We start from the raw sequence: 27,444 nt of genomic DNA, 5'->3' as shown, positions 1-27,444 counted from the left end.
GTTAAACTGATATTTAATTACAGATTGTGCTTTAGAAACTTAATAAAAATGAATCTTCATGCATGTATTTTTTGTTTATTTACATTTGACCCTCCTTTAATCTTTAAGAGCCATCATATATTCCCTTGTGTGGTGTTTGCATTGAGAGTTTTTTTTTATTATTCAGGATGACGTTCAGAGTATGGAAATAAGAAAGAAGCTTTTTTTTTTTAAATTTAACTAAAGATAATGTAATGCTCATTTTATTATGTAAGGTCTAAGACTATGGCAGACAGTTGAGTACATTTTACAGTGGAATAATGAACTGAGGTGTCGATTTAATTGACTCCCTGCATACACGTTTTTTCACGTTCCTGTCAAACTTGAAAAGATGTATAAGGCTTGGAAGTAAAAGAATGAGACAAGGATTTTTCTTCAAATATATAATCTTAGTTCAGTCATACAGATATATACATTGTATAATAAATAATATTTATAAAAACATAGCATTTTCAGATTATAAAATAAAAAGGGACTTATTAAAACTTTGTACAAAACTTTGGATATAGCGAAAAAACAAGTAAAACAACAGAGGAAGTGAGAAAGAGGGTATTTTAGAGGACAGTGTGGATACTAGACTACGTCACGGGGATAAAATCCTACTCTAAATTGTAACTTGTATGTTTGCTGTTAAATATAATTGCTAGGAAGCACTTCAGCTGTCTGAACATGTCGTGTGGAAACCATGGCGACTGCTGCCGATGTCGTGAAGCTGGTCGCCCCCACTGCACTGCGCTGTCCCGCCTGCCGTCAACCATCATACACACACACACACACACACACACACACACACAGCCAGATTTCCTCAGTTTGCAGGCCGCTCGTCACAGGCAGGACTTGGGGTTAAGCTGTCTAGTTTTGTTATTGCTCATCTATGCGTCCATATATGCTTATCGCTCTCCCAGGACTTGTGAGTCTCCTTATTTTGTGTGTGGAGTGGGAGGGAGGAAGAATTCACTGTAGTATGGTGAAGGTATGTCGGCTACAGGACCTCAGCCTTTTCCTTACTGCTACTATTTTTCTTATAATCTTAAGTGCAAATTCCATCAGGCTTCATGCACACATGCTATTTTATTATTAAAATCTCACATTTCAGGTGATCTCAGTCGTGGTCTGAAATGTCCTCTTGTTTTTAGGGCACAAGTTCCACTTCTGTCTTAAAAATGGAAACGGTCTGAATGATAAGACATGCCGACTTTTTTATTAGGACGTACGGAATATATTTGTATTCTGACTGCCACAGCTTTGAAGATTAATCATCACAGTTGTATGGGGTATAAACCTGGATAACAGGAGGGTACCCGTGAAGTATGGTGTGTGTTTTCTGTGGGCCGTTAGACTTCTGAACAACATCAAAAAAGAAAAAGTTTTGCATTTTGCATTGTGTGACATCAATTCCTGCAAAATGGTAAGATCTAAGAAACATGGCTATAAAACCAGGTCCTTTAAACTGTGACAGCACAGTGTGTGGAAATGAGGAGCAGGTCAGTAACGCAATCCAGGGCTACCGGGTGGCCTCAGTGCTCTCCAGTGAGCTACCAACAGTTCCTGCCAGCTGTATGGAGCCCAGTGCTGAAGAAAGCGATTGAGTCATGGAGGGGTAGAGAAATAAATAAAGATGGGGGGGAGATCCCAGCGTTGTGAGGGACAGGGAGAAGTAAAGCACTACGTTGGGATCGGGAAGCATGCTGCTGCTTCACGGTCGGACTTTGCCAGACTTTCCAGTACGGAAGTGCTTTTGATTATGGGAGTTTGTGCCTGGGAAGCTGTCCTGTGGAGGTGTATGCGTGTGATGTCATCGTGAGTCTGTGCCCCCCATCTCGCCCCCGTGCAGCTACAGGCTTCACTTGCATGTGTGCACGTCATAGACGCGCATGCACTCCTGGCAGCTGACGTAGCAGCACCAATGGAAGATGCAGTGGCACTTCTCCTTGCGCTTCTCGGTGCGCGTGTTGTGGCCGCGGCCGCAGCAGAGCAGGTCGCAACCCTCGATGCCGTGCGACGACACGTTGCAGGCGCGGTCGCGCGTGCCGAACGAGCCCGTCTCAGTGTTGGGCTCACAGAAGTTGGGCGAGCCCTCGTAGTAGACCAGGTCGCGCTCCGTGGGCGGTTTGAAGAAGGCGTACTTGGCGCGCAGGGTCTCCACCCAGCCCCGGGACTCGCGATGCTTCTCCACCACCATCTCGGAGGCGCTGTCGTACTTGTCTTTCAGGTAGTCGCCCAGCATGCGGAAGTCCGGCTGCGCCCACCAGCACGTCTTCACCTCACAACTACCCGACAAGCCGTGGCACTTGCAACGCAGGTGCATGTGATCCAGGATGGTCTGTCGGGATAGAGACAGAGGGACGGCTTCAGAAAAAGGCAAACGGGGATTCTCAGGTTCCCGCGATACACTCGACTGAAAGGAGATCCCTCACCCGGTACAGATACTCAGCCATGTGCTTAAAGGCAAATCCACAAAAAATGTGAACGTCAATGCATTTCAAAAATACAGAAAGACTCTTGACAATCTTGGCTCTGCCCTTGACAAATCTGGCTCAGTCCCGACTCCTGGGGGAGATACAGGTGGTTTGGGCCACAGGGTTCTGAAGACGGCATATTAATTGTACGTGTCGACATTTCAGAGAGGTGAGGGAACTCTGTAGGCGACATGTCAGGGGAACAAGGCAAATCACAACTGGTGTGCCTCTTTTTTTTCAGCTGCTTCTATAAAGCAGCCAGATTCCCCTCACCCCAGCTGGCGGGGGGGGGGGAATGGGCAGGTGACTGCGGCACCTCGGCTTACCGGGGGCTCATGTCACATCCCAGGCTTGCCGGGCCACAGGCATCTCCACAGGGCCCCTGCGAGAGTTGGAGCCCAAGCCCAGCCGTGAATGACGGGGATCAGGCGTGGGCCGGGTGGGGGGCCGGGTGGAGGGGTGGCCGTGTGAGCACCTTTGTTCTCCCGGCTGCTGTCAGCCCAGATCAAAGCTGGGCCTTGTTACCGTGTGGTCTCTCCAATTGCCCCTCAGCCTCTCCAAACCCCTCCCACACTACCACTGATATATTTTTTTTAAACAATCCATTCTCTTTCTGTCATTTATTTTCTCCTTCTCTAAGTCACTGAGAGCTTGAGTGGTGTGACCACCTTGGACTTTCTCCAGCCAAGCACACCTCCTTCATGTTATATGATGGGTGTCTCATGTGTGGCTGTGCTTGGTTCACTTGTCATGCAGCTGAATTCCACTACAGGTAACTACAGGAATGTATTTTATAGCCTCAGCACACATTGCTATTCAGCCTTACAGTTTATGTGGAGAATTGCAAAACAATCACATGAATGTTTAAGAGCCCAAGATCGCCCAGGATTAGAGCCAAGAGCCAATGAAAGAGCGGCAGTCGTTACCGTGCGTCCTGCCTCGTTGTTGTGCCGGTTCATGGCAGAGCGGGCATCCGGGCGGTTCTCCCTGGCATCGGCGAACTCGCGGGACACCAGGACCCCAAATTCAGCATCCTCACTGCAGCCGCCCCACTTCCAGCCCTCCCCGGGGGGGCCCTTATGGTGGGAGTCACAGCCGCACATGGTTGAGGTACCCTCGGAGCAGGAGCGCGTGACGGCGAAGGCCACGCCTGCTGAGGCGATGGCGTGCACGAAGGCTGACTCCCGCGTGGCTAGATGGGGATGGGAGATCGGGAATCAGTCTGGGCAGACGTCACTGCGAGACATTCAGATAATTCTAAAACAACCCTGAGCTAAACACTTCTGATCACTCAAAGGTAAAAGTTTTCAATATCGGAACAGCTTTATCCCCAGAGCCATAAACATGCTGAGTCATGAACTCTCTGACTGAACTGTTTAAGTTGTCGATCTAGTCCAGGGGTCTAAGGCTTCTGATGAGCCGCACCTGCTTTTAGGTAAATCTCAGGAACAGGTTTGGCTCATCAGAAGCCGGGTAGGATAGAAAACCTACTGGACGGTAGCCCTCCAGGACCAGAGTTGGAGACCCCTGGTCTAGCATGTCCCATCTTATGGGAACAATCCCTTTCACATTCTATCAATTCATATTCCCTCCATATTCCCTCCATTGTTACATCCTCCTCATCCTTTGCTTAAATATATACATTTTACGTTGCTGGGTGGTTAGCTCTCCGTTATGTTATTTTATTGTTTATTTTTGTAATTTAGTTGTTTTTATTTTAATGTACCCATCATGCTAGAACACATTCTATAAAGTTGATTCTGATTCTGATATATTTCTGGAGAATGTGAGTCACGCTAAAGTGTACGAACAGCATCAGACTAAAACTGGCACTTTAACCACTGGGAATAGTGCTGACGACAATTTTTATGTAAAAGTTGCTTCGTGGTCAAGGATCTGAGTTCAGAGGATGAGAATTTAGGTTGATTTCCCAGGATAGGCTAAATTGTTGCAGTACAAATGAACTCCAAACAGATCTGTTGTATAAAATCACCTGCTGAGCAACACAGCACCAGCAGGTCACTTTTCCTCCAGTGATATGAGAAAGTCCTGTGCACTTGGATTAACTCAGCTGGAGTTGGGAAAGTAAGCAGCGTGAAGAGGAAAACCAGCATGGGGCAACTCCATTCAACAGGGGCTTCACTACTTACGGCCAAGTCTTGCTTATTATGGGCTAACTATTCGACCCATCTGTGTACGAACAGGCACTGGATTTAAAGTGACGTGATGCCCGTCAGGATAACATCCCCCGTTAAGGTTTCAGTTTGCTCTGTGCTCAGTGGAAATACCTCACAGCCTGTCAGTGATCTTCATAGCCGCTTCTGACAAGCCAGTGCCAAAAATGAGCTGATGGAATCACACAACGAGACTAACTGGGAGTGTGTTTCAGTGTAGAGAATGATAGCATACACTCTGTAACAGCCCCCCCCCCCAGACAGCTGCAGTCCACTCACAAAGCCCGACCGTCTCCTGATAGTACTGTCACATCACAGAGCCGCCTAACGCTGTGTTAAGGTGCGTTAAGAATGCCCCCCCCTCCAGCATGTGCGGGGCCTGTGCGGCTGTGCGTGTCAGGTTTCTGCGGGTGAGCTCTGAGCACCGCTGACGACGCCCCCTGTGAACGCAACAGCTTATTATGTAACCTGATGCCATTGTCTCTGGCTGCCAGGCAGCCGGCGATGTGGGCCTGCTCCAACCTCAATCCACGCCCGGGGCGGGGGCCAACACCCCCTCTCTGACAGACCTGCTAGACTCTGTCTCACAGCAAGCCCCCCCCCCCCCCCCCCCCAGTTGTCAGGCTGTTAGCTGCACTAGGACACTGTGCAGCCCGGCTGCTGTGGGTCAGGGCTTGCAGAGAGTCACAGCCAGGACTTCTGATGTTTCCACACTCATACTGTCACACTCACATCATCACTATGAGTCTCTCGGGGGTTCTGAACGTACCGAAGTTAACCATGCCGGAAATCGAGTCGTCAACAAAACTCGTCACAGGAGGAAAGTGGTGATTTCCCTATTGTGACTCCCATAATCCCACAGAAAGGGGCCTCTCTTTTTTTGATCCAGATATGGGCCAATAGATCTTAATGACCTGAGCAACTCGCTTTGGATAAAAGTTCAGGGTGGTGGTGAGCATGGAGCCTATCCCAGAATGCACCGGGCAGGGGACACCATGGATGAGACTTCAGTCTATCAGGAATAAATACTGTACTGATAAGCCATATTCCCTAGAAAACATCAGACGAAGCGGTCGGCACCTTGTAACCTGGCCAGCCATTGGCATGTTCTCACAGTAACGTCCCGCCATCGATCTGACACCTAGCGTATCCCTGTGCTCTCTGCAGCCCACCGAGTGTCCCCGGCTGCCCCGGCAGACCCCGGGACGCCTTTCCCAGTGTGGGCCGGGCCCCGCGGGCCCCGAGGAGGACTGGCTGTGAGCCGGGGCCTGAGCTGCTCCGCGCTACCTGCTGAGCCCATGAATCTGCCTTTGTTCCTCTGGTGTCACACTGCGTTACCCGCACAAAGGGGCTGGAGACGCGCGCCTCCACGGCCCGGCTCTGCCCGGAGCTGGCACTGCTCACAGTAACCCCCACCCCCCCCCACAGCCACAGCCAGCTTCCAGCAACCAGCCCCAACTGCCACCCCCACACAGAGCCGGCGTCGCCGGCACCACCGCGGCCGCCGCCATGCCTGCCCGCTCCCCCTCAGCAGCACCCCCTGCCTTCCGCCTCATTGCAGGCTGACGGGTGAACTGTGGAGAGACCTCCTTTCAGCCTGTTTTCATGTCAGAGTCAAAAGGGCGTGTGAATGGGCTGTGCGTGGGAGCGGGCCCCTCCGAGGCGCGCTGAGATGGCTCGCGCTGCTTTTCCTGCACAGTAGGGGTTGCGCTCAGCCCCCCAGACCTTTTCTATTGCCCCTAATCTCATTTGGCCTCCCTCTCCTTTATCATTTTGTTTTGGAACAACAGCGGTTCACACTGCCTGTTTCTGCCCTGCTCTCTCCTGACACTGGGGCTAATTAATTTCCAATCAGGAGGTTCACTCCGAGCAAAATCAGCTCTTTATCATTAAAGATTTAAAGGACTGACTGAGCTCATTAATTCAGTCGCCTACTTGTGGCCCCCCCTCCCCACCCACCCCCAACCCTTTGTTCACATTTTTTCAGTCCTCGTTGGAAAAGTACCGTGTTTACACTGCTGGTGATTAACGAGTGCCAGTCATTAACAAGTACAAACAGAAATGATAATTGTCTCATAGCAGGGCTGTCGGGGGCCCTCTACCTCCTCAATGGGGACAGTGGATCCCTCCGGGCTGGATGTGCTCTGGGGCCGGGCCCCCTCGGCACAATCCGCAGCTTTGTGTGCGGACAAATAGGGCTACTAGAGAACTTAACTAGAACAGAGGGCTGTTTTCAAACATTTTAAACAAGGTGCTCCTTTCCCTTTGAAACGTAAAACCACAGAAACAAACGACAAGCCGTTAAATGCCCGCTACAAAGACTTACAAAAAGTACCTCGCAGACTTAAAGGCAGAGTCGTAAACATATCGTCTGCCGCCCCAGGCTGCTGTAATGACTGCGAGTTTTAATGTGGCTGTTATTAATGCACCTTTGTCCCCACTTGCTATCCTGTTTAACGATCCAGTTGCCTTTACAGTTTTTGATTAGACTACGTCGTTCTTCACCGTACTTTTCACCTGGACCCTGTTTTCTCCATCAGTGTCTCAAACCAGCTGATGTTCAGAAACTGTTTTCAGATGATCCAGTGATCAGTATCAGTTACAGTGATCGCTGGGGAGGCACGGTTCAGGCTGACTCATCTTAATAGTTCCTTTAGACAGCAAGAGAGACCTCAGATATCTACCCTCACAGGGGTAACAGGCAGACCGGAGTGTGGGCGTGGCTTAGCACCCATATTACTGTGACGTAACAGACGCTCTTCTACTTACGAATGAGTTACGTTCGAAATTTGAATTGTTCGTAAGTTGTTATTCAACATCATTTTAAGGGTACTCAAATCTACCATCACTAGCCTTGTGCTTTTCACCAACCATGATGGATACTGGATGCACAGAATATTTAAAAAACAAAGTAAACTTTGATCTCAAGATAGCACATCTTACGGATACACAAGTGCAGAGAATTTGGATGCTGGGAATACGCATGCTACACTGCTGCGTAGCAGGAGTAACAGCCAGAATTCATGCCAGGCGGAATTGGCGCACAGAACAAAATTTGATGTTGTGGACAGGAAACGGGAGCCCAACAATCACAATTTGGGCTTACAGTCCTCTTTGTTCATATGTCTGAAAGTTCGTAAGTTGAAAGTTCGTAAGTAGAGGAGTGCCTGTACTACTCTCTAATGTCAAAAGACATATTCAGGCATTGATGACAAAAAAAAAATAAAAATTCATGAAGATTTTTGTGTTCGGTGCTTGGGGCTGGCTCTACCTTTTCGGGGCCCCTAGGCAAAGCTTTATTTTGGAGGCCCCCTTGCCAAGAAAATTGATTATTTCACTTCCTCCACACTGCAGGTAATTCGGGGCCCTCGGCAGCTGTCTATTCTGTGTACAGCTAGAGCTGTCCATGTTGGGACTGACTCACTGGTTGATTTGACACTGTGAATGACGGATTTCACAGGATGATGCTATAATGGTTTAAACTACAGTTCCCCTGTCTTGGACCCTAAAGTATCTGCATATTTTTTATTTCATCTGGAGTTGCTAAAAACAACATGGGTATAAGGAAAAAAAAAACACTAATCGGGTCAAATAATTAACCTGTGGATGAAGTGGCCAAATTCTGTCTTTTCCTTGCTACCTTTTATGTAATCACTCAGCACAGAGGTTCCCAAACTGTAGGTGTGTGTGTGAGAGGGTCATACCCTTGTCCAGCACTGGGCCGAATATGGCCAGGTTGTCCTCGATGGTAGTGCAGTTCCAGCGGCGGCCCCGGAACTGGTGCTGGCACTCCTGAATGCCCAGCTTGACGCCCTCAGCCACGCTGGGCATGATCTCGATGTAGTTGCGGCAGAAGCGTAGCTGCTTGGGCACCAGACCAGGGATGGTGCCACACAGGATGGGCTGGGAGCCCAGGGAGGAGTACTGCTGCCCCAGAGCCAGGGACCTGAAGCGGGGAAGGCAGGACGCAGGTCAGGGCAGGGTAGGCAGACATTCAATGCCCACTTTCCTACATTCCTGTACCATGTGACTGGTTTACTACATCAAGCATGTTAACATGTTGTGTTAATCAGAATGCCCTTGTAGTTTAGTCTTTTTTTTTTTCTTTTTTTGGGGGGGATACGGGCAGGATGTCATTTATGCATTACCAGGGTTCTGCTCTCTTCATTCAACATAGTTCCTATCTGAAGAGAGGGTTAGGGTTAGGGTTAGGGTTAGGATTTTGATCAAGAAGAATTATAGGAAATAAACCTCATATTTCAAAAACATCAATGTAATTTTTTACAAAAGAATAAAGATGACCTTTTTAGATAGCTCCAGGAGATCATTTTGTCAGTCATTTATCTCTGTTTGTGTATGGTTATACTATCTGCTGCATGCTGTGCACTTGGTGGCCACCTTGTCAGGTAGCATGAAGTCCACTTTATGGGCAGGTGGGTCGTCTGTTCAGAGATGCCCTCCTGCACATCACTATTGTAATAATCTGATCTCCTTGCACATATGGCCTTCCTGTCAGTTTTAACGAGTCTCATTAAGAATGTGTTTTCACCCACAGAACTGCCACTCACTGGATGTTTAGTTTTTTTTTTAATTGCACTATTAAAAATACTGTAAACTCTAGGCAGTGTGGTGTGTGAAAATCCCCACATGGAGGTTGTTCCTGAGACGCCGTGACCGCTACATCTGGCACCAACAATCAATCCATGTTCACGCATCTTAATTATTCCAGTGCTTAGTAAAGCAGTTATTCAACCTTGTTACCCTTATTGGTCGCTGTATACTGTTGCAACCACATGATTCACCATGTAGAAGTGCAGGCTGTTTAAGTGTACCTCTTATATTTCCAAACTGTGTGTGTGAAAGTACATCACGGATTTAATCACTTAAACACTTCCAAAGACTCCTTCCAAAGAATACTGGGGAGGGTATAGGGTGGTGTGTGGTTCTGTGCCTGTTATTGGAAGGTCACTAGTGAGTGATGTCACAGTTGGGCCCTTGAGTGCGGCCCTTAACCCCAAATGCCCCAGAGACGGGGTGACCCTGCTCTCTGATCCTCGCTTGTATGTCACTTTGGACAAAAGCTTCTGGTAAATAAATAAATGTAAATGTATTCCCTCTCCAAATGACCTGATGAAGAGTGAAGGGTAAATCATATTCATTTTTAGGATATAGAGAAGTAAGTTGTTGTCTCTGTTATTCGAATGAAGTGCTATTATTATTTTAAATCACATTGAACGCTTTTATAAACAGCTAATTTTTCAGTCCTTTTCAATTTTTTCCAAACTTTCAGTTATCTTGGTAATACTTTTGTCTCACACTGTAATCTCCACATGATTACCTTTTTTTAATAATTATAAAGTTGCTGGATTCTCAGACAGCCTTTGATAATTGGTACAAAAGTGAACAGCATTAAAATAAATGTTGTTCATATTTAACTTGTCAGGCATGTGGTGCCAATCCACCAGTTAGGCAAAAGCTACAAAGGCCACATATCGTATCAGGGTGTTAATGGAAAGAACCAGATTCTATCTAAGATTCTACAACTTGAAAGCTTTTTGTTATGCAAAACATATTTCCTAGACTCTATCTTAAACTTGAAGCGGGGGGATTTGTATAGATATCTGATTATTAATAATATAAGTTTAATTACTAGCCATAATCAATTCTCCACTACCCTTCAAAGATCATTTCTCATACCAAGTTGAGCCTGATCTTTATTAACGATAAATAATAATGACAAAACAAATGTTAAATAAATTACTGATAGTGTCACAGCACAAAGAAAAAGCAATACTTTGTGATAACACTGGGAGGTGTGCAGTGGGACGAATTTAAGAGTCATACATTCATTCAAAATTCAAACCATTAAAATGAATCATTTTCCCCCATATTTCATTCCCATCCCTGGGCATTTTTATGTACAGTTGCTATCCAGCATCAGGCCCTTAATATACTTACTTAATAGCATAACCATCCATTTCAATGCAAATCTGGGATAACTATGACATGTTCTGCATGCGCAGTTCTGTAACAATGCTTTGCATTGTTATTAAATCAGGTCCCAGGACACCACTAATCCATCATTCTGGCTACTTTTTTGGGTGGGGGGATATGATCCTGTATTTCTTTGTATGTCAGGGGGTAATGAAACAAGAAAACTGGCAAACATAATTGTACTTATATTATAAGCACTTTTTCACCAAAAAAATACACTGCTTATGTAATTCGTAGAGCAGATAGATTCCTTTTTCAACGCCATAAGACATCATGGCACAGGCAAAGAGGCATGTTAAATGCGGTGCATTTTTAGCATAATCAAGTGTGCATTATGGCCACAGTGCTGGATGCAGTGCATTGATCCAATCTCCCATTGTTTCAGTGGGAGTTGGCATCTGCTAAGCAAGGATTAATCATCTAACCGAGACAGGCCAAATCTGCAAGGAATGCAAGAGAGCTTTACGATCTCATTGGGGTAATGCATTTTAATGGACTTTTTTTCGTCCTACAGTGATTAAATAATAGATAAAAAATTGGGAGATTTGCTGTGTCTATGTTATAACAAGTTTACCGTGATGACAAGCTCAAACGAAAACCATACAACCCTGGAACTGCAGTTACTTTTACTGCGAAATCTTTTTTCTAGTGTTCTTGTTTAATTTCTAAGTACGTGCCTTTGTTTAACATAATTTACTTTTCCAACGATACTATAGCTACACATTTTCCACACTATGTTGCTCCCCCTGTTACTTTGCAAACAAAAGAAACCAGCACTATACCAACATGTGATTTATGCCTCTAGAGCAGCATAGCTTTCTAAACAGATCATACCAGCTTGTAAAACCAAAGTGCAACAAAATTTGACCTTATTGTAGTGAGAGTTTATATAAACTTGTGTCTTCCTTCTATCCTTGTGTTGATAACTTAATACCAAATGATGTCTTTTATCACATGCCCCGACTGCCACAGGTTATTTTTTGATGCGAAGAGGATTCAATTCAATTCAATTCAATTCAATTCAATTCAATTCAATTCAATTCAATTCAATTTTATTTGTATAGCGCATTTTTACTTTTGCTCAAAGCGCTTTACATTATCCCTGGCCAAAGCCTCCAGTGAGCAAGGCGACAGTGGCAAGGAAAAACTCCCTAGAAGGAAGAAACCTTGGGAGGAACCAGATCCAAAGGGGGAGCCCATCCTCCAGGGTCCAGCAGAGGAAGTCAAGTGGGCAAGATGATCCCAATTCACACTGTCCCAATTATAACATTTGAGTCTCAAGTGGGGGGCAGGCAGGTGCTGGTGCTGCTCCAGATGGCAGGACAAACAGTGGTACAGCAGCAGGGCATTCAGGGGAGATTCACAATCACGGAGATGTTAACCGGAATCAATGGCATTGTCACGTTTGCAACTGCTCTGGCATCATGGTACTTAGTTGAATGGAAGGAATCTGATTGGCACTGGGACGATATGAGGTGTAAGCACTGACCGCCACCCAACTCCTTTTCTCACTGGCCAACCAGAGTACGCCTGTACGGAAACAGACCGTCCTCCCTCCAACCATCAATCTAACACAGGAAAATAGATCATATTTCTCCTGGAAAATGTGCAGGTCCTTTTTAAGAAGTGCTTCGTGGTTCTGATCTTTTATTTGGTGAAGAGAACAAGATTGTTACTAAGTGTCATATACCTTCCCTAATGGCCAGACTTTTATAATGTTTGATTGCTGGCCACAATGCAACAGCAACTATGAGATGGACTTTTGTGATGCAACTTGCTTGACCATTTTGAGGATTTCACTGTAAGAATTGACTTTATTATTATGTCTTGTCCTGCATCTGCCTTCCCCGGACACACGGACTGGGAACGAAAGCTCACAAGAGATTCTGACAAGCCTACAGTATTGGCATTTAATTAGCCCCTTTCAACAATGACAACAACAACAACAGCAAACACAACCGACTAAATGTAATGAATCGGATGTTTTAGAACACAGAGAGCTGGCTGATAAATATCTTACAATGATGTTTTTGGTCATCTTTGCTCAGTGAAATACTAGCTTCATAACATTGCCTTATTGTGTGGGTGACAGTGTCCTACACATAAAAATATTAGAGAGATTTGAATGCTTTAGCATCTGTTGGTGGGCTAGTTGTGGATGTGACGCTAGGGGAGAAACAGGGTCTTAGCCCTGCAGCCGGGGGTGCGCTAAAAATATTGGGCCTAAAAATGGGGCTGGGTGATATGAGTATACTGTCAGTAATCGACAATACCAGACTAGTAACCTGGTGTTGATATCTGACAGTAACTAACCAGGGATTATCAGGAATGTAGGCTTAGGCGATATACAAAGCAAAATAACAGAAGCATTTATTATTTGATTTCGGTTTAGCCTTGTAGCCTACATGCTTTGTTTAACTTTTATAGAGCAGCAATTCACAAGCATTACACGCTGCAAGTAGTAGTGTGTTCACCATTCCTATAAGTTAGGAAGTTAGATGTTGCCACATCACCAACTTCTATCTTCCAGTCAGCAGCCCCACAATGTCAGCCATTCAAGTGCAACTTCCTGGTGGGAATTCTGAGCTTCTGACTTATGTGGTTGGTCAAACAAGACAAGCACTTACCACTGTTAATTCCCATTCAACATAAGGACATTGATAGCCTAGTTACAAATTCCTTATTTGCAGCTTATTTCATTTATGAGAGGCAGTGGTCTTCACAGGCTAAAGCCTGAACATGGGATAAAAAAAATAAAGAACCACTGGCAGTTTTTAGATGACCTTGGCTAAACTATTCTTTAGTTTGAAAAGCTTGTCTGTTGAGTTGTGCAGACTGTGTCGCACTGAAAAATAAAGTCTCATGTCTCGTGTCAAAGGGGGGCCCTTGGTCCAAATTACCCCCATCCCCCTTCCACCCCACCCACCCCTCAACTCCACCTTTGTCTGCAGCTGCACCCCTTAATCAAAATACATCCTCAGGCATGCCGGTAACCAGCTGGTGGTGCACTTTGCTTCCAGGTATCTGCAGTCGTGCATCTTTGCGCCAGCGTACCTGGGAGAAGATCCCACACACGGCCAAGACTGAAATCACCTGTCTTTGCAGTGAATCAGTTCCATTGAGAACTAACAGATTCATTCAGGATTGTTCCTGGAGTCGTTCGCTCCCTGGAACTTCTTTCCATTGGAGGAGGCCTCTTTTATTATTTTATTTATTATCTTATTTTTTATGATTCTTTCGGACTCTTTCACACAGTCGTACATCTTTACAATTTTTCGGTGGTGAAAGACACGTCACACTTATAAAGTGCGTCACACTTATAAACAGTATGATCAATTTCACTGGTGAGCTTGATGAGCGGAAAATCATGTAGCAAATGAACTGAACGAATCAATACGGTTACCATAATTTTACTCTCGTAAAAGATTAATTTAAAAATCACGGATAACACAAGTTGGCTAAATTCACTGGTAAGAAAAGATGTCCCAGTAACACTTGTTGTTGCCAATGTTTCATTGTCTTTTTTTTACATTTGGTTTGTCTTTTTTTGCCATTACTGTGGTCTCATGAACAAACTGATCTAGCCCAGTGTAAATATAAAGACAGATTCGGAGAGGAGGGGGGGATTTCAAGAGGGGATATTGGATTGGGGGAGGGACATGCAGGAAACACAGAGGCTGCTGGGAGCTGACATTAAAACTGAGAGTCGGAAAAGAACAAGCAGCATTAGGCACAAGTTTAAACAAGCTTAGGTAGCACCTTGACTGGGGTATGATGGGGCCTTCTGAATGTGACCCCCCCCACCTCGGTTATGTCTGATGTAACATAACGGGCCACTGAAAACCACAAGGGAGGAACAGAACGCATCAGAATCCCGATTCATCTTGGCTAAGGAATCGGCGGGAGCGGTTCATGTAGGGGAGGCCGATCAAGGGCGTGCCCCCTGGCACCGAGATTCTGTTCTCTCTTGTCAATCTTCAAAAAAAAAAACGCAGCAGGTATTACATCCAGAACAAATAGTGGAATCAGGAATACAACTAGAGTATACTTTGCATCTTCCCCCATGTGCCACTAAATCGCACTAGATAATGACAGCAGGAAAGCAGAATGAAATCATTACTGCAATCAGTGCTTCACGGGTGCTGGTATGTGAACTGCAGCCAGGGATACAGCACTAATTAATATTAATACAAAAAAATTCATTCTGATTTTTACATTTTTTTGAAGCTGACTTGATCATTAGCGCCCTGAGTTGCCTGACATTTCACAGCGTTTGTTTTTGAATGGTGAGTCATTCTTTTCACTGTGCCAAATTGAGGCGCAAGCCCAACAAAACAGACTAACCACAACGAAATATGAAATTTGTGAGTTCGAGCCTTCCCTTTAATTACCCTGACAGCGATCAGGAAGTCTGTGAAGGACTGTGATCATACATATCTGTTCACACTTCCATGCTGAGCCTGCTGTTTCCACACGATGCTATTGTATAACTGAAGGTTTACTGTTTAATGCTGATCTTATTAATGATTGGAGAAATGCGATTTGACCTTTTTCCAGAGGCCTTTTTCCAGAATGACTAGCATACATTGCGCTTTGGTGGTGCGCCTCACTTCTTGGTGTGATCTTCTATTTGGGTCTGACTGGTGTATGTGCACATACACATCGTAAGGCCGGCCCCCATTCAGCCTGAGGCCTGCACACACTCCACACCTGCCAGTTATAGTCACACAAAGAGAAGGCTGCCTCACCTTAGCTTCATGCTAGCTCCATCTTAGCTCCATTCAAGCTCCATCTTAGCTCCATGCTAGTTCCATCTTAGCTCCATCTTAGCTCCATGCTAGTTCCATCTTAGCTCCATGCTAGCTCCATCTTAGCTCCATTCAAGCTCCATCTTAGCTCCATGCTAGTTCCATCTTAGCTCCATGCTAGCTCCATCTTAGCTCCATGCTAACTCCATCTTAGCTCCATGCTAGCTCCATCTTAGCTCCATGCTAGCTCCATCTTAGCTCCATGCTAGCTCCATCTTAGCTCCATGCTAACTCCATCTTAGTTCTATGCTAGCTCCATGACAGCTGCTGAGCCACAGTTCAGGTAGGCTTGTATAAAAGCTCACCAGAAAGGACAAGGAAAAGGAAATTATTGTGACGTTGAAATTTTAGGAGTTCTTACAAAGAAAGTGTGGTCTCTGTTCTCTAAATTATTCAACAGTCACCAATCAAATATTGGAGATTTAGCTATACTGTACTGATGTTTAATAAGAAAAAGGAAAATATTGTTTTAAAACAACAATCTTTTTCCTGGTTCCTGTTCTTGTCATTAATCATGGTCTAGAAATATATTTCATTAATGTTTCTCTCATTATTCACATTAAATAGTGGCTTTATTACGGATGTGGACCCCTTTTTGCTCCATTAGCTACTCATCATTACTATTTAAAGTGCTGGGAACGCGTCCATTTAATTCAAAAGGAGCTGCTTGCACTTCTGGTGTGATGTCATAATAGCAGATATCAGTGATGACCCAGATCCCTTAATCTAAAGGCTGAAAGAGGTGTGAAACACGTATGCCTGCAACTGCCTGGCCTTTATGGCGCTGACAAAGGGAGAAGAAAGTCTGTTTTCCCCTGTTAAAGCCTAACGCCATGACCAAAATGAGGCCCAGAGAGGGGAGGGGGGATTAAAGAGAGAGCCTTCTAAGCCCTATGAAGAGGAGGACAGTGGCGGGAGCGAAGGCAGCTTGTGGGGTACTTGGGGTTGGCCTTGTAATCAGAACGTCTTTTACTGTGGTCACATTGTACAATTGATACTCACTGGCTCTATATATTGTACCCAGTCTATGATGCCACCAGTAATATAAAGACTACTTTGGAATCACATCAGTCTCAGAAATTCAAAGCGAAGTATATCATCTTCTGTACACCTGGCTTCTGATCTTATTAACTGCTTCAGCCAAGGGCATCATTAAAGTATCACACTTGTTCAATATGACCATCAGGGTGGACATCTCCGGTCCAGAAAGTACAAATCCAAACCAGGATTTTGTTCCAACCAACCAGTTGAGTATAAAGAGTCACAGTCACAGTAGTACTCAACTGTGTGGTTGAAACAAAATCTTGGTCTGGATTTGTACTTCCTGGACCTGAAATGTCCACCACTGATCACCGTAGAGTATGATGCATCACAAGCCTCCACAGCCAGTGAGCCCATTGTTATGCGTTTAATGTTTTAAATTATTAATAGCTGAAACGAAATATCCATGAGGTTCATCATTTCACACATCATTTAATGGTTGCCCATGATTTTATAAAATCATTGTTTACTTTGTTAAGAAAAATCTGCACTTTTGTTTGCGGTGCTCCTGAGCTGCCACTAATCCCAATCAAAAAAAATGTCTGAGACACCGCAAATCCTCTTCTAGTGAAATTTCAAGATTGTGAACTCAGAAAACAAAGGTACAGAGTAAACTGCCATTTGTCAGAAGGATAAGAGACTCTGGATTATAGATTCATGTCATGTAAAATATGTCGAAAGGTGACATATGGACTGCAAGGAATCGTGGGACAATGAAGTAATCACATGACCCTCATAAGCAATGTCAATCAGGCCAGACCATACATCAGGACTGGGATTTTAAGCTCCCATCCCACTGAAAGGTAAAGCTAAAGAAGAACTGCCTCAGGATGGGCCCCGTCTGGGAACGACGTGTGATATGTAGCCCCAGTTGCTGTTGTTGTTTTCTGTTTCTGACTTACTCTTAGGTAGCTTAAGGCAGATCAGATAAAGAGTGACAGCGCTCCTGACAAGTGTCCAAACTTGCTTTTTATGTATCTCATGAACTTGCTTTCTACCTTTGAATGGATACAGTTCTACGTGCAGACAGGATGGTGTGCGACATCCAGCATCAACTACACGCCCGGGCTGAATGTTGAGCTAGATCTCCAGCAGCAATTATAAAATGTGAATTATTTCAGTACTATACAACATAAAGTTCAAACCCTGAAGGCTTCACTTTTGCAGATGGGCAGAGAGACCTGGCTTTCTGGCAGGCTGGTTCACAGATCCAGCATCAACCACAAACCCTGCCTGAATGCTGCACTATGCCTATAGGCCGGGAGAAAACTAGATGCCACCGCAACTACAAATACTGACCAAACACTCCTCTGCATGTGTGGAGGGAGATGGAAGGCAGGATTCCATAGGAACTGCACACAACGTCCATCCAAGCTGTGTCTCCCTGCACAGCTAACCTATTAGCACGCTCACCTCAATACAGGGTCCGAAAAAGTTAATTACTTTTGTCAGCTGCAATGCACAAGAGCAACAATTCAACCCTAACCTTAATGCATGTGACTTGCTAAATGCTCCTGATGAGGAATTCAAGTCCACGAGGAATCCAAGATGAGATTTTCAAATCATATTATAATATACGAAACATTATAGTTACATTCAGAATGATACTGAGATCCTTTGTTCTTTTGGATGTAAGTTTATAGTGTTTTATATATTCCTGGACACATTGCCTAATCACGGTCAGTCTCCTGATGTAAGTACTGTAGAGTACAGCTGACAGAAAAACATGCATGTTTTGTATAACTTTGACCCCATTCTGTTCCTGTCCAGGTGGACAACAGCTTAAAACACCCTTGCCACTTTGTGTCTTGCTGTGCATTACTGATTGCTCGCACGATTGCTTCCACCTGATGAATAATATGGTCAGCACTTCCCAAGAACCTGGGAGGAATTTCCAAAAAGAAAAAAAATCTGAAGGATAATGTCCCACAGCACTCTGTGGTGTTAAGATGAAAGTTTCAGCAGGCCCAGCATGGCAATGCACTTACGTAAGTGATTTAGCAGTACAAATTGGTCTGTATCTTTGGATAAAGCATATCCTAAGTTACTATATAATATAACACTGACATCCTGGAAATATGAGGTCGATACAGAGATTCTCACACCCTTGGGGACCGTTTACATGCATCTTTTCCTTAGAGGAAATGCTCCAACTGGTGTTCCAGGGGAGTTAATTTCAGTGTAGCGTGGGACTCTGTAATTTCACAAGAATGAACAAGGCAGCTCTTTGATCGATACCGTATTACTGCAGCAGTCTTATGTTCGCCACACTTTGTCACTGCAGCACCAAAACATCCAAACAACTTAATCACACACCTAAGAGTAAACTCCAAAACGTAATGGTACCTGTCTCCTGAATGTCTCATTGATAGGGTTAGGGTTGTACTAGGGTTGTACCACCAAAGCACCTACTTTGCGGTGCTTATTCTGAAACGTATATGTCTCATCAATGAAGAAAGTATTCTGATCTGCTTCCTGCCATTAACGCTGTAGCTGTCATTATTAATCAATAAATGATTTCAATTATTAAGTAATGGATTCAGGGTTTTAGAATGATAACAATAAAGTATGGATGATTACATAAACCGAAGCAGAAGAATCTGTTCTTATGTGTCTGATTGACATAATATTGCAAATTCATGTATAATATGAATAACAAATGAATAAATACATGATATCTATAACAGAATAGCCTTGCATGTGAGGAACTGGCTACAACAAGTGCCAGAGTGACCAGAAAGGTAATAAATATGTTACAGCCTCAAACAAGTGAATCTGAGAATGGAGACCCCCCCCCCCCCCCAAGAAAATCACTTTCTGGGACCCCAGGCTCACCAAACATGTGGCGGTTCGTTACTATTGATGAAGCGAAAACAGGATCTTCAGTAAAGGCCACCAAACTTCATATACTGTCACAGATGCGCCTAAAGTAAAGTGCTGTGTGTCTCCAGTAACTCCAGCACAATCACGGTTGTTTAAATCGGCACAGAAAAGTAGCACAGCTATCTGGTGTTTATACACAAACGTGAAAGCATTTGACGCAAATCATTTTATGTCGAATATTATTCATTATTCAGAAATGCTGCTTCAGTGTCTGCTTCCTATTTTTGTCTTTAGTTGCAAAGTTACCAACTGAAAGTTCAGGAATATTACAAAAACAAATACACAAATTACTAGTATCTTTTTGCTAACTAACCAGTCAAGATATGACTAATAACACACCTTCCTGATATGTATGCCTGTAATTAATGTTACTTTGTGTTGAAAATAAGACTTTAATGCACTAATGGATACTGGACACAATGCATACCATCAACATGTATAAATACAACTCTTTGCATTTAAAATCAAATCAAGAGATTTAGAGGACATGCTTTTAGCATGTTTGTCTGTTCTTTATATACAAATGAAATGAGGACTGATCTATACGCAATGTTACGGCTGTGATTGTCATACCTGTGCTTATTAATTAAAGGTGGATCAACACATAATTTAATTTATCCCTGTTACGGTAAGATCTCAACAGCACAGCCAGAAACAGCAAGCTTTCAGTTTTGGTAGATAGAATAAAAAACAAGATCAATAAATAATACTGAGCTAAACTGATCTAGGATCAGTATCATTCTGAATATTTTTTCTTTGAAAAAAATAAAGATTAAATAAACAGGGTGTTGTTCTGAATTAACTGTAAAATTGGGTGCTTGCACTTAATACATGTTTTGAACACCCAGAGAATCTACCCGAAAGGGGGATTTTTATTAATTTGTTAATCACAGCAATTTGGACGTAGGATGATATGTATGAAAGGGTGCAGTAAAAGGTTGCATCGGAGGTCAAGCAAGAGCTAATGACTGAATATTTGGGTGTCTGTCTATGTAGATGCTGATAGTTTTGATGCAATTCTCGTGCCATTCTGCTCAATGCAGGCCTGACATTGTCCATGACACAGGCTTTATCTTTTAACATGAATTACTGCTTAAAGATAATTCACCTGCCTCGAGTGCATTCATAGTACAGCACTTAGTACAGTTTTTTCCATGATGCATTTAAAATCCACAGGGTAGATGAATTTCAACCGAATGAATATGGAAGTGTTTGTCCCCAGATCAGTCATCTGCAGTTACTGCTTCTCCTCCACCCTCCTTCCCTACAACTAAACGGCTGTAGGTGGAGTGCCAGCATCCTTCATCCCAGCTACTTCATCCCTTCACCCCAGCATCCTTCATCCCTTCATCCCTTCATCCCAGCATCCTTCATCCCTTCATCCCAGCATCCTTCATCCCTTCATCCCTTCATACAAAATTGGCCCTTTTTTTCCTTCAGCAAGATTCATTAAATCCATCTAATTCAGACTACGGACAGAAAAGGGTTCGGGTGGGAACACCCAGCATGGGATAATGACATTCCTCCATCCCAGCGATAGCTCCTGGATCCCTGAGTAAGCTGCCGGGAACACCAGCCCAACTCAGAGCCCCCGCTACCGGGGCCGGGGGGCATGAACATCTCACCGTTCTCTCTCACTCTCGACTACTTGGAAGCGTCTTAATTAGCAAATATGAACAGGGCAGTTTGGTATCGCAGCTTTGGTTTGGGAATAGGACGCTTCAGAGGAGGTTGTTATTTTAATGTCAGAAAGAATAAAGATAAAAAGTAATATCAAATTAGCAAAATGCAATGTGTTGCTAGAGCAGGTAATAAAAATGCGACACGGTAACAGATGTTTCTGATTTTAGCTACTGTCCGACATCAGGTGCTTGATCCCTTACTGCCACAATTTAATCGATAAGCCGTTGAGGAATAGTTAAGTGTGTGTGTGTGTGTGTGTGTAAATGAGGAAAAAGCCCAGATCTTGCCTGTTTTCCGTCTCACAGATTTCAGTCATTATTGATCAGTTATATAATTTATGCACAGTGCTATATTGATAAACGGAGCATCCTGCTGACTCATGGAGTATGATGCACAATGTGCTGATTCATCAAGTATGATGTACTTACGAATGATGGCAAGCATTAATACCAACATATGCCCCTGAATTCCCTTACTGTTCCTGTGTATTCACTACACTTGCTGTCAGGATCAGGGTGAGAATCGTTCAGAACTGTTACTCCAATAATTTCACATTAATTTCATATTAATATGAGTAGGAAATGCCATGAAGAATGCTGTCCAAATGTACCATATAATTGCAAAAGTCGCTCAGATGCGAGTGACTGTTGCTGATTGTTTCAGTTTAGCATGTGTGGAGCAGACCTGAAACTGAATTGAACAACTGTGGGAACTACTTTCCGGAGACACACGCAACGGAACACAAACCCGCTTTTTTTGCCAGATGGAATCGACCCATTCACACATATTATGTCGTCCCGCTGGTCTGAGCGGTTTGGCATCGGCTAAGCATGATGACTGTCTCTTACCATGATAATTCAAGCAGAGGAGTGTCCCAGCGCAGCGGCAGTCCTGTATTCTGCCCGTTTATCTGACGCGTCTGGGGTTTATGTCATGTTAAATTTGCCTGTGATTGTATGGCTCAAGGCTAAGACCAGTCAAAACTATTTTTTTTGTTTCTCCATTCCACACTTGGCTGGAGAATTTATGACTTAACTCATTGCCCCCCAGACAGAAGTTGAGAAGAGTCTGTGTGAAACCTGCTACCACCTTCTGGCCGCAACCCCACCCCCCCTCCCCCCCAAACAACAACTATGTTTAGTACTGCTAAACCCACTATATCTGTGTGTCATTTTGTTCTACGCGGCTTTAATTGACATCACAGGGGGATGTCAGGGACGCCTTCCAATATCACCCTTCCCAGCACCTGCAATTCATCTGAATCATCGTTTCGGTTTTCGCCCTTTTCATTCTGTGCCCCCCACCCACCCCCCCGCCACTTCAAATTTGTTAGCTAAATCAAAAGTGCTTCGTATCGTAGCCAGACTTATACCTGTATTACGCAAGATCCCTTACTAGCACCGCAGCAGGAAATTCTGACTCTTTGTCTGCCATGTCTGGTGGCGCTGAACAGCAGTGCGGGTCTCACGGCACCTGGCTATCACCACCTCAGCCCTCTGGCCTGCGCTGCCTGGCAGCTCCAATGCTGGCAATGAAACCAGAGCCGTGGTTCTGAAGAAGACGCCGCACCGCAACCAACCAGCATTGTTGTCACTGCTAGGTGAATAGTGCTTTTGTCACCAGTAATTAACACACGTGTTGAGCTCTGACTTAACGCATTTCACTTACTTTCAAGCATTACACCCTGACAAATTTCGCATTAGTACCTTCCAGCTCTGCAAACGGGTACATTTTTCATCCCTCTGCGAATGTCATTGTCACTATTGACTTAGTGCAGTTTTCCAGTAAACTGCCAATCGGATGTAACAATTCAAATCTTCATTAGGAGAGTAACGGATTTTCAGCAAGTTACAAATTCTCATCCGAATCCTCAGCTGCCTCTTCAAACTCAGGGAATGTCCATGTACATGGCTGGAAAACCCTCAACGGAGCTGATTTTGAAACACGAGATACGAAAAGTGCAAAAATTTTTTAACTTCCTCCGAAATAGCCCCAGAAAGACATTCGGCCGTGGAATATTGTAGTGTGAGTGAATGAGCAATTTTAACATCTTGTCTTAATGTAAGAGTTACTTTCCCGGTGCATCTTCCACGAAAGAACAAAGTACAGTGCTGTAATGGCCCCTAAAATCAAGTTAACAAAGAGACTGACACAGTCAGATTACGGGTTTCTACAGCAAGAAAATATGGTGCCGCGGACAGCAACCTCCCTGGAAAGCAATTTTAAAAATAAGGGAAGTGTACAACATCTCAACGCCCTTAAAAACAAGCCCCTGATTTAAACTCAAGTGGTGTTCTGTGATGAAGGAGACTTATCAAAACCCTCAGAAGAGCCAAGGACCCCAACTGCAGTGAGAACTGAGCACCCACATTTTTTACGTTATTTCTTAAGATGTATTTCAGGTATGTCGGTACTCATTGTAAAGAGTAAAACTCTTTTGGAGATATAAAGGGATAATCTTTATAATTCCTCATTTAACAGCACCCCCCCCCCCAACAGAACTTGGGAACAGCAGTCAATGGAGTATGGTCACAGACAATGCCCCACATCAGGCAATTTCTAGGCTAACGTGCCCCCACTGTTCTCCAGGATCCGAACACAAACGATGAAGATTACTTCACCAAGGCTTGCATCATCAAGTGAGCGATAGATTGGTAAATGCAGCTGGTAGAGGTGGGTTAAGCGAAACGCAGCGAGGGGCTTTTCTCTGACAAGAGGGGCTGAGGTTAAAATTGTTTGGACAGCGCAAGTGAACTTCTTCCCCATAGTAGTCGTAAAAGAGCCCAAATGTCATGACCTTATCAAATAGTTTGTCTCGCATCAGCAATAGATCATCTGAAGGTTAATATGGAAGCTGTACAGTCTACTCACCACCAGATGGGATAGCCTCCAAACACCCTTGAAGTGGGCAACCATACGCACGTAATAAACACAAACAGGTACAAATCCATGATGCATGTCTTGTAACGATACATCTCAATATTAGTCAAGCAACATAAAATTCCAGTGTGGAGCAAAGCAAATCCCCTAAAAAAAAAACAAAAATCAAACCAAAAAAATGGGCAAAAGTTGATTTGAACAGGGAGGGGGAGAGACAAATAAAATTTCTTGTCTTTTCAAAAATCGTTCTCCTCTCTTCCTCCTTGAGTGAGGCGGGACAGGAAAGTAGAAGTGTGTGTGTCTCCTTGCAGCCAGGAGAACGAGTGTCTCTTACACACAAGTCACACTCTCTCTCACACACACGGGCGCACACTCCTACCCGTCCTCCCGCACCCTCCCTCTCTCTGCGCCTCTTCCCTAAGGTAGATCTTTTTCTCTCTCTCTCTCTTTCTCTCTCTCTCTCTCTCTCTCCACTTTTCCCCCTCGGGATGGCTCATCCACAAGGCCGATATTAGAGAAAAAGAAAAAAAATTGAGAGGAGCAAGGTTTGGAGATGTCAGCTGGCGAGCCAATCACAAAGCATGGCCTAAGGTTATGAAAAAAAAAAAAATTATTCGTTCCCATCTGTCAATCACATACCACCCCCTGGTAATGGGGAAGAGAAAGAGAGAGAGAGAGAGCAGGAGGGAGGGAGGGAAAGAGAGAGAGAGAGTGAGCGACAGGGAGGGGGGAGAGAGAAAGGTGGGCTTCTTTTATCTTTAATATAAGCACGCAGCCACTAATCCAAGTGGTATGGTTTGGAGTTGGAGTGAGTCAGGCCTGTGTCTCTAGGGGTGCGTGGATGGGCATGGTAGCAGATTTACTGACTCCATTTTGGGGGTTGCGCCCTGACTAATTGATCTGGGCATACATGGGGTATACCCCCCCTCCCCCCCATGTTGCTCATACATACGCAACTCAAAGTGCACCAGCCAAATCAAGACACACAGGTAATTATTATAGCCATCAGAAAGATCAGGTAGGGCGAGTGGAAATTTAAATCGCTTTAAACAGATTTAACATTTTACTCGCTTTGAATAAAGAACAGAGCGAATGGAGAAGGATGCGAGGGAGAAGGAGGTTCACGATATTCATGTATCATGTCAAGTTTTTATCGCAAAGAATTTCTGTAATCTATTTCCAAATTAACTGCACACATATACGTACATCAATACCGGAACTAAGTAAAGTTCCGTGGTCTGGAAGGCTGGGAGAGTTTAAGGTGTGTAATTGTCTTGTGAAGACACTGAATGCACCAGGAGACGAAGGACAAAGACAGCTGAGAACAGACAACAAGAATTCATTTGGGCATGAGGCACAGTTTATATAAATCAAAATCTGTATTAACCCTAACTTATGCTTATTCATCAGCATCCTGTCTGATACATTATATGGTCTTATATGCCGAGCTTTTCCCCCGACAGTTACTGTCATTGGGCTGCTAGCTTTGTGACCAGATTGATGAAAAGTTTCGTGGATTCACAGAAGTGCAGATTGGCAGAAGGTACTGCTGGAGAAGCCCCCCCTGTTGGGTGACAGGCGATACAAGTACAAAAGAGGGGCAGCAAAGAGCGATGGTCCAATGGACGGTTTGCTATACTCCGTCCTGGCCAGAAATGATGTTTGATTTCAGTTGCTGTCTGTAGTCTTCTATGCAGTCATATATCTACTTAAATTATCTTAGTAAGAATTTGTAAAATTATTATGCAATATTATATGATTATATAAAGACTGAAATCTATATGTAAAACTCTTTTTACCAAGACTGATTAAAGTTGTTTTTGTGGATTATCTTAGCTATGTTTTGTCCTCCTCATGGTTTACTAATGATTATTTTAAGCACAGAAATTCTCAGAGACTTTGCTCTGACTGTAATTCCATTCATCCTCTTTCCAATAAACTTTCAGTATTAGTTTCCTTTTTCTACTTTGTGTTAAGGTAGACAGTGGAGGGACGATAGGCGGCTCTGCGAAACTTACGCAGACACTACATACAGAAGCACATTGGTCTCAGGAATTAGTACGATGACAATAATAAGAAAAAATGACTGAGTAGCTCAATAGCATCACACTTTGTCTTGTAACACAGCATGATTTGATTTCATCTTGTAAGTTAACTATAATTAAATATTGAACTATCTGTCCGTCTGTCTGTCTCTCTGTATGTCTGTATGTCTCTCTGTCTATCTGTCCAAACCTTGAAATCCAATCACATTACATCACCTTTTGGTTTATCTACTTCTACTGTAGCAAAACGCTTATAAAATATTGACCAGATGTCAATGATAATAATAATAATAATCATAATTATTATTATTATCCATCCATCCATCCATCCATTTTCCAAACCGCTTATCCTACTGGGTCGCGGGGGGTCCGGAGCCTATCCCGGAAGCAATGGGCACGAGGCAGGGAACAACCCAGGATGGGGGGCCAGCCCATCGCAGGGCACACTCACACACACATTCACTCATACATACATTCCTACGGCCAATTTAGCAAATCCGATTAGCCTCAGCATGTTTTTGGACAGTGGGGGGAAACCGGAGTACCCGGAGGAAACCCCACGACAACATGGGGAGAACATGCAAACTCCACACACATGTGACCCAGGCGGAGACTCGAAACCAGGTCCCAGAGGTGTGAGGCAACAGTGCTAACCACTGCACCACCATGCTGCCCCCATTATTATTATTATTATTATTATTATTATTATTATTATTATTATAAGTGATTCCATAATGATTCTCATCATTTTCCATTTTAATAGCTTTCTGAAATTGAGGTGTGTCCTTTTTTTCCACTGACCCCGAGGTAAAACGACACCGTGATCATCATTACATCACAGAATGTTGTCATTGGTCGAGGCTGCATCTCTGACTAGGGTGATGCCTGCATCAGATGGGAGGCTAGCTGCCCTTTTGATTGGTCTCAGTTGGTCAGCGTGTCGCTCATGCACAAGGAGGCCAGTACGACCCAAGTCCAAAGGTCACCTACAGAATTTCCCTCTTTCTTCTCCGGCTTTGTTTCCCTGATCAAAAGGAGGGCTGGCTGTGACTGATATTTCTGCGTGATGGGGTGGAGGGTGGGAAGTGGGGGTATTCCGTAAACAAATCAGCAAAGCAGCTAAGACACTGCATTTGAGACCCAAATGATGAATGCGGAGAAAGACAGGGGCTGTCACACCTTTGCATGTGGCAGTTAAATCAGAATATGTTTATAAAAATATCCAAGTGGATAAACAGCAGGATCCACAAACTCTATCATCACTAGTCCAGTAGTAGGTTGCCTCTGAGGTGTCCATGGTTAGACAAATCTGTTTCCAATCAAGGATATTGTTGTGTGCAACAGCGCAGTGTCAGAATGTGCCGAGATCAGCGGTTTGATTGGACGTGCATTCTTGAGGAGTGACAGATTGCTCCTGGTTCCAGGAACGTATGGTGAA

General features: G+C 44.2%; 1 protein-coding gene across 1 annotated transcript; it reads right to left on the bottom strand.

Annotated features, from left to right (window-relative positions):
• Positions 1-241: 241 nt before the first annotated feature.
• On the bottom strand, positions 242-24,395 carry wnt3 (wingless-type MMTV integration site family, member 3). Its single transcript, XM_049015224.1, has 4 exons — positions 23,953-24,395; positions 8,377-8,618; positions 3,425-3,690; positions 242-2,362 (listed from the first exon to the last, which is right to left on the bottom strand). Exons 1-4 carry the CDS (start codon positions 24,054-24,056, stop codon positions 1,883-1,885), a joined length of 1,092 nt encoding a protein of 363 aa, XP_048871181.1. The 5' UTR covers positions 24,057-24,395; the 3' UTR covers positions 242-1,882.
• Between the last annotated feature and the right edge of the window lie 3,049 nt (positions 24,396-27,444).

The sequence above is a fragment of the Brienomyrus brachyistius genome, chromosome 5 (genome assembly GCF_023856365.1).
Source record: "Brienomyrus brachyistius isolate T26 chromosome 5, BBRACH_0.4, whole genome shotgun sequence".
In the NCBI taxonomy this organism is placed as follows: domain Eukaryota; kingdom Metazoa; phylum Chordata; class Actinopteri; order Osteoglossiformes; family Mormyridae; genus Brienomyrus; species Brienomyrus brachyistius.
Note: the sequence above shows the minus strand (reverse complement) of the source record. Positions and strands in the feature narration are given on the sequence as shown.

What these genes read in the sequence shown, in the direction of transcription:
- wnt3 (XM_049015224.1), bottom strand. Translation starts at nt 24,056, where the DNA reads ATGTATCGTTACAAGACATGCATCATGGATTTGTACCTGTTTGTGTTT. An exon ending in GGAGGCTATCCCATCTGGTG is followed by an intron (nt 8,619 to 23,952) that starts GTGAGTAGACTG and finishes TCCCCGCTTCAG; the next exon opens with GTCCCTGGCTCTGGGGCAGC. An exon ending in CGGCCCAGTGCTGGACAAGG is followed by an intron (nt 3,691 to 8,376) that starts GTATGACCCTCT and finishes ATCCCCATCTAG; the next exon opens with CCACGCGGGAGTCAGCCTTC.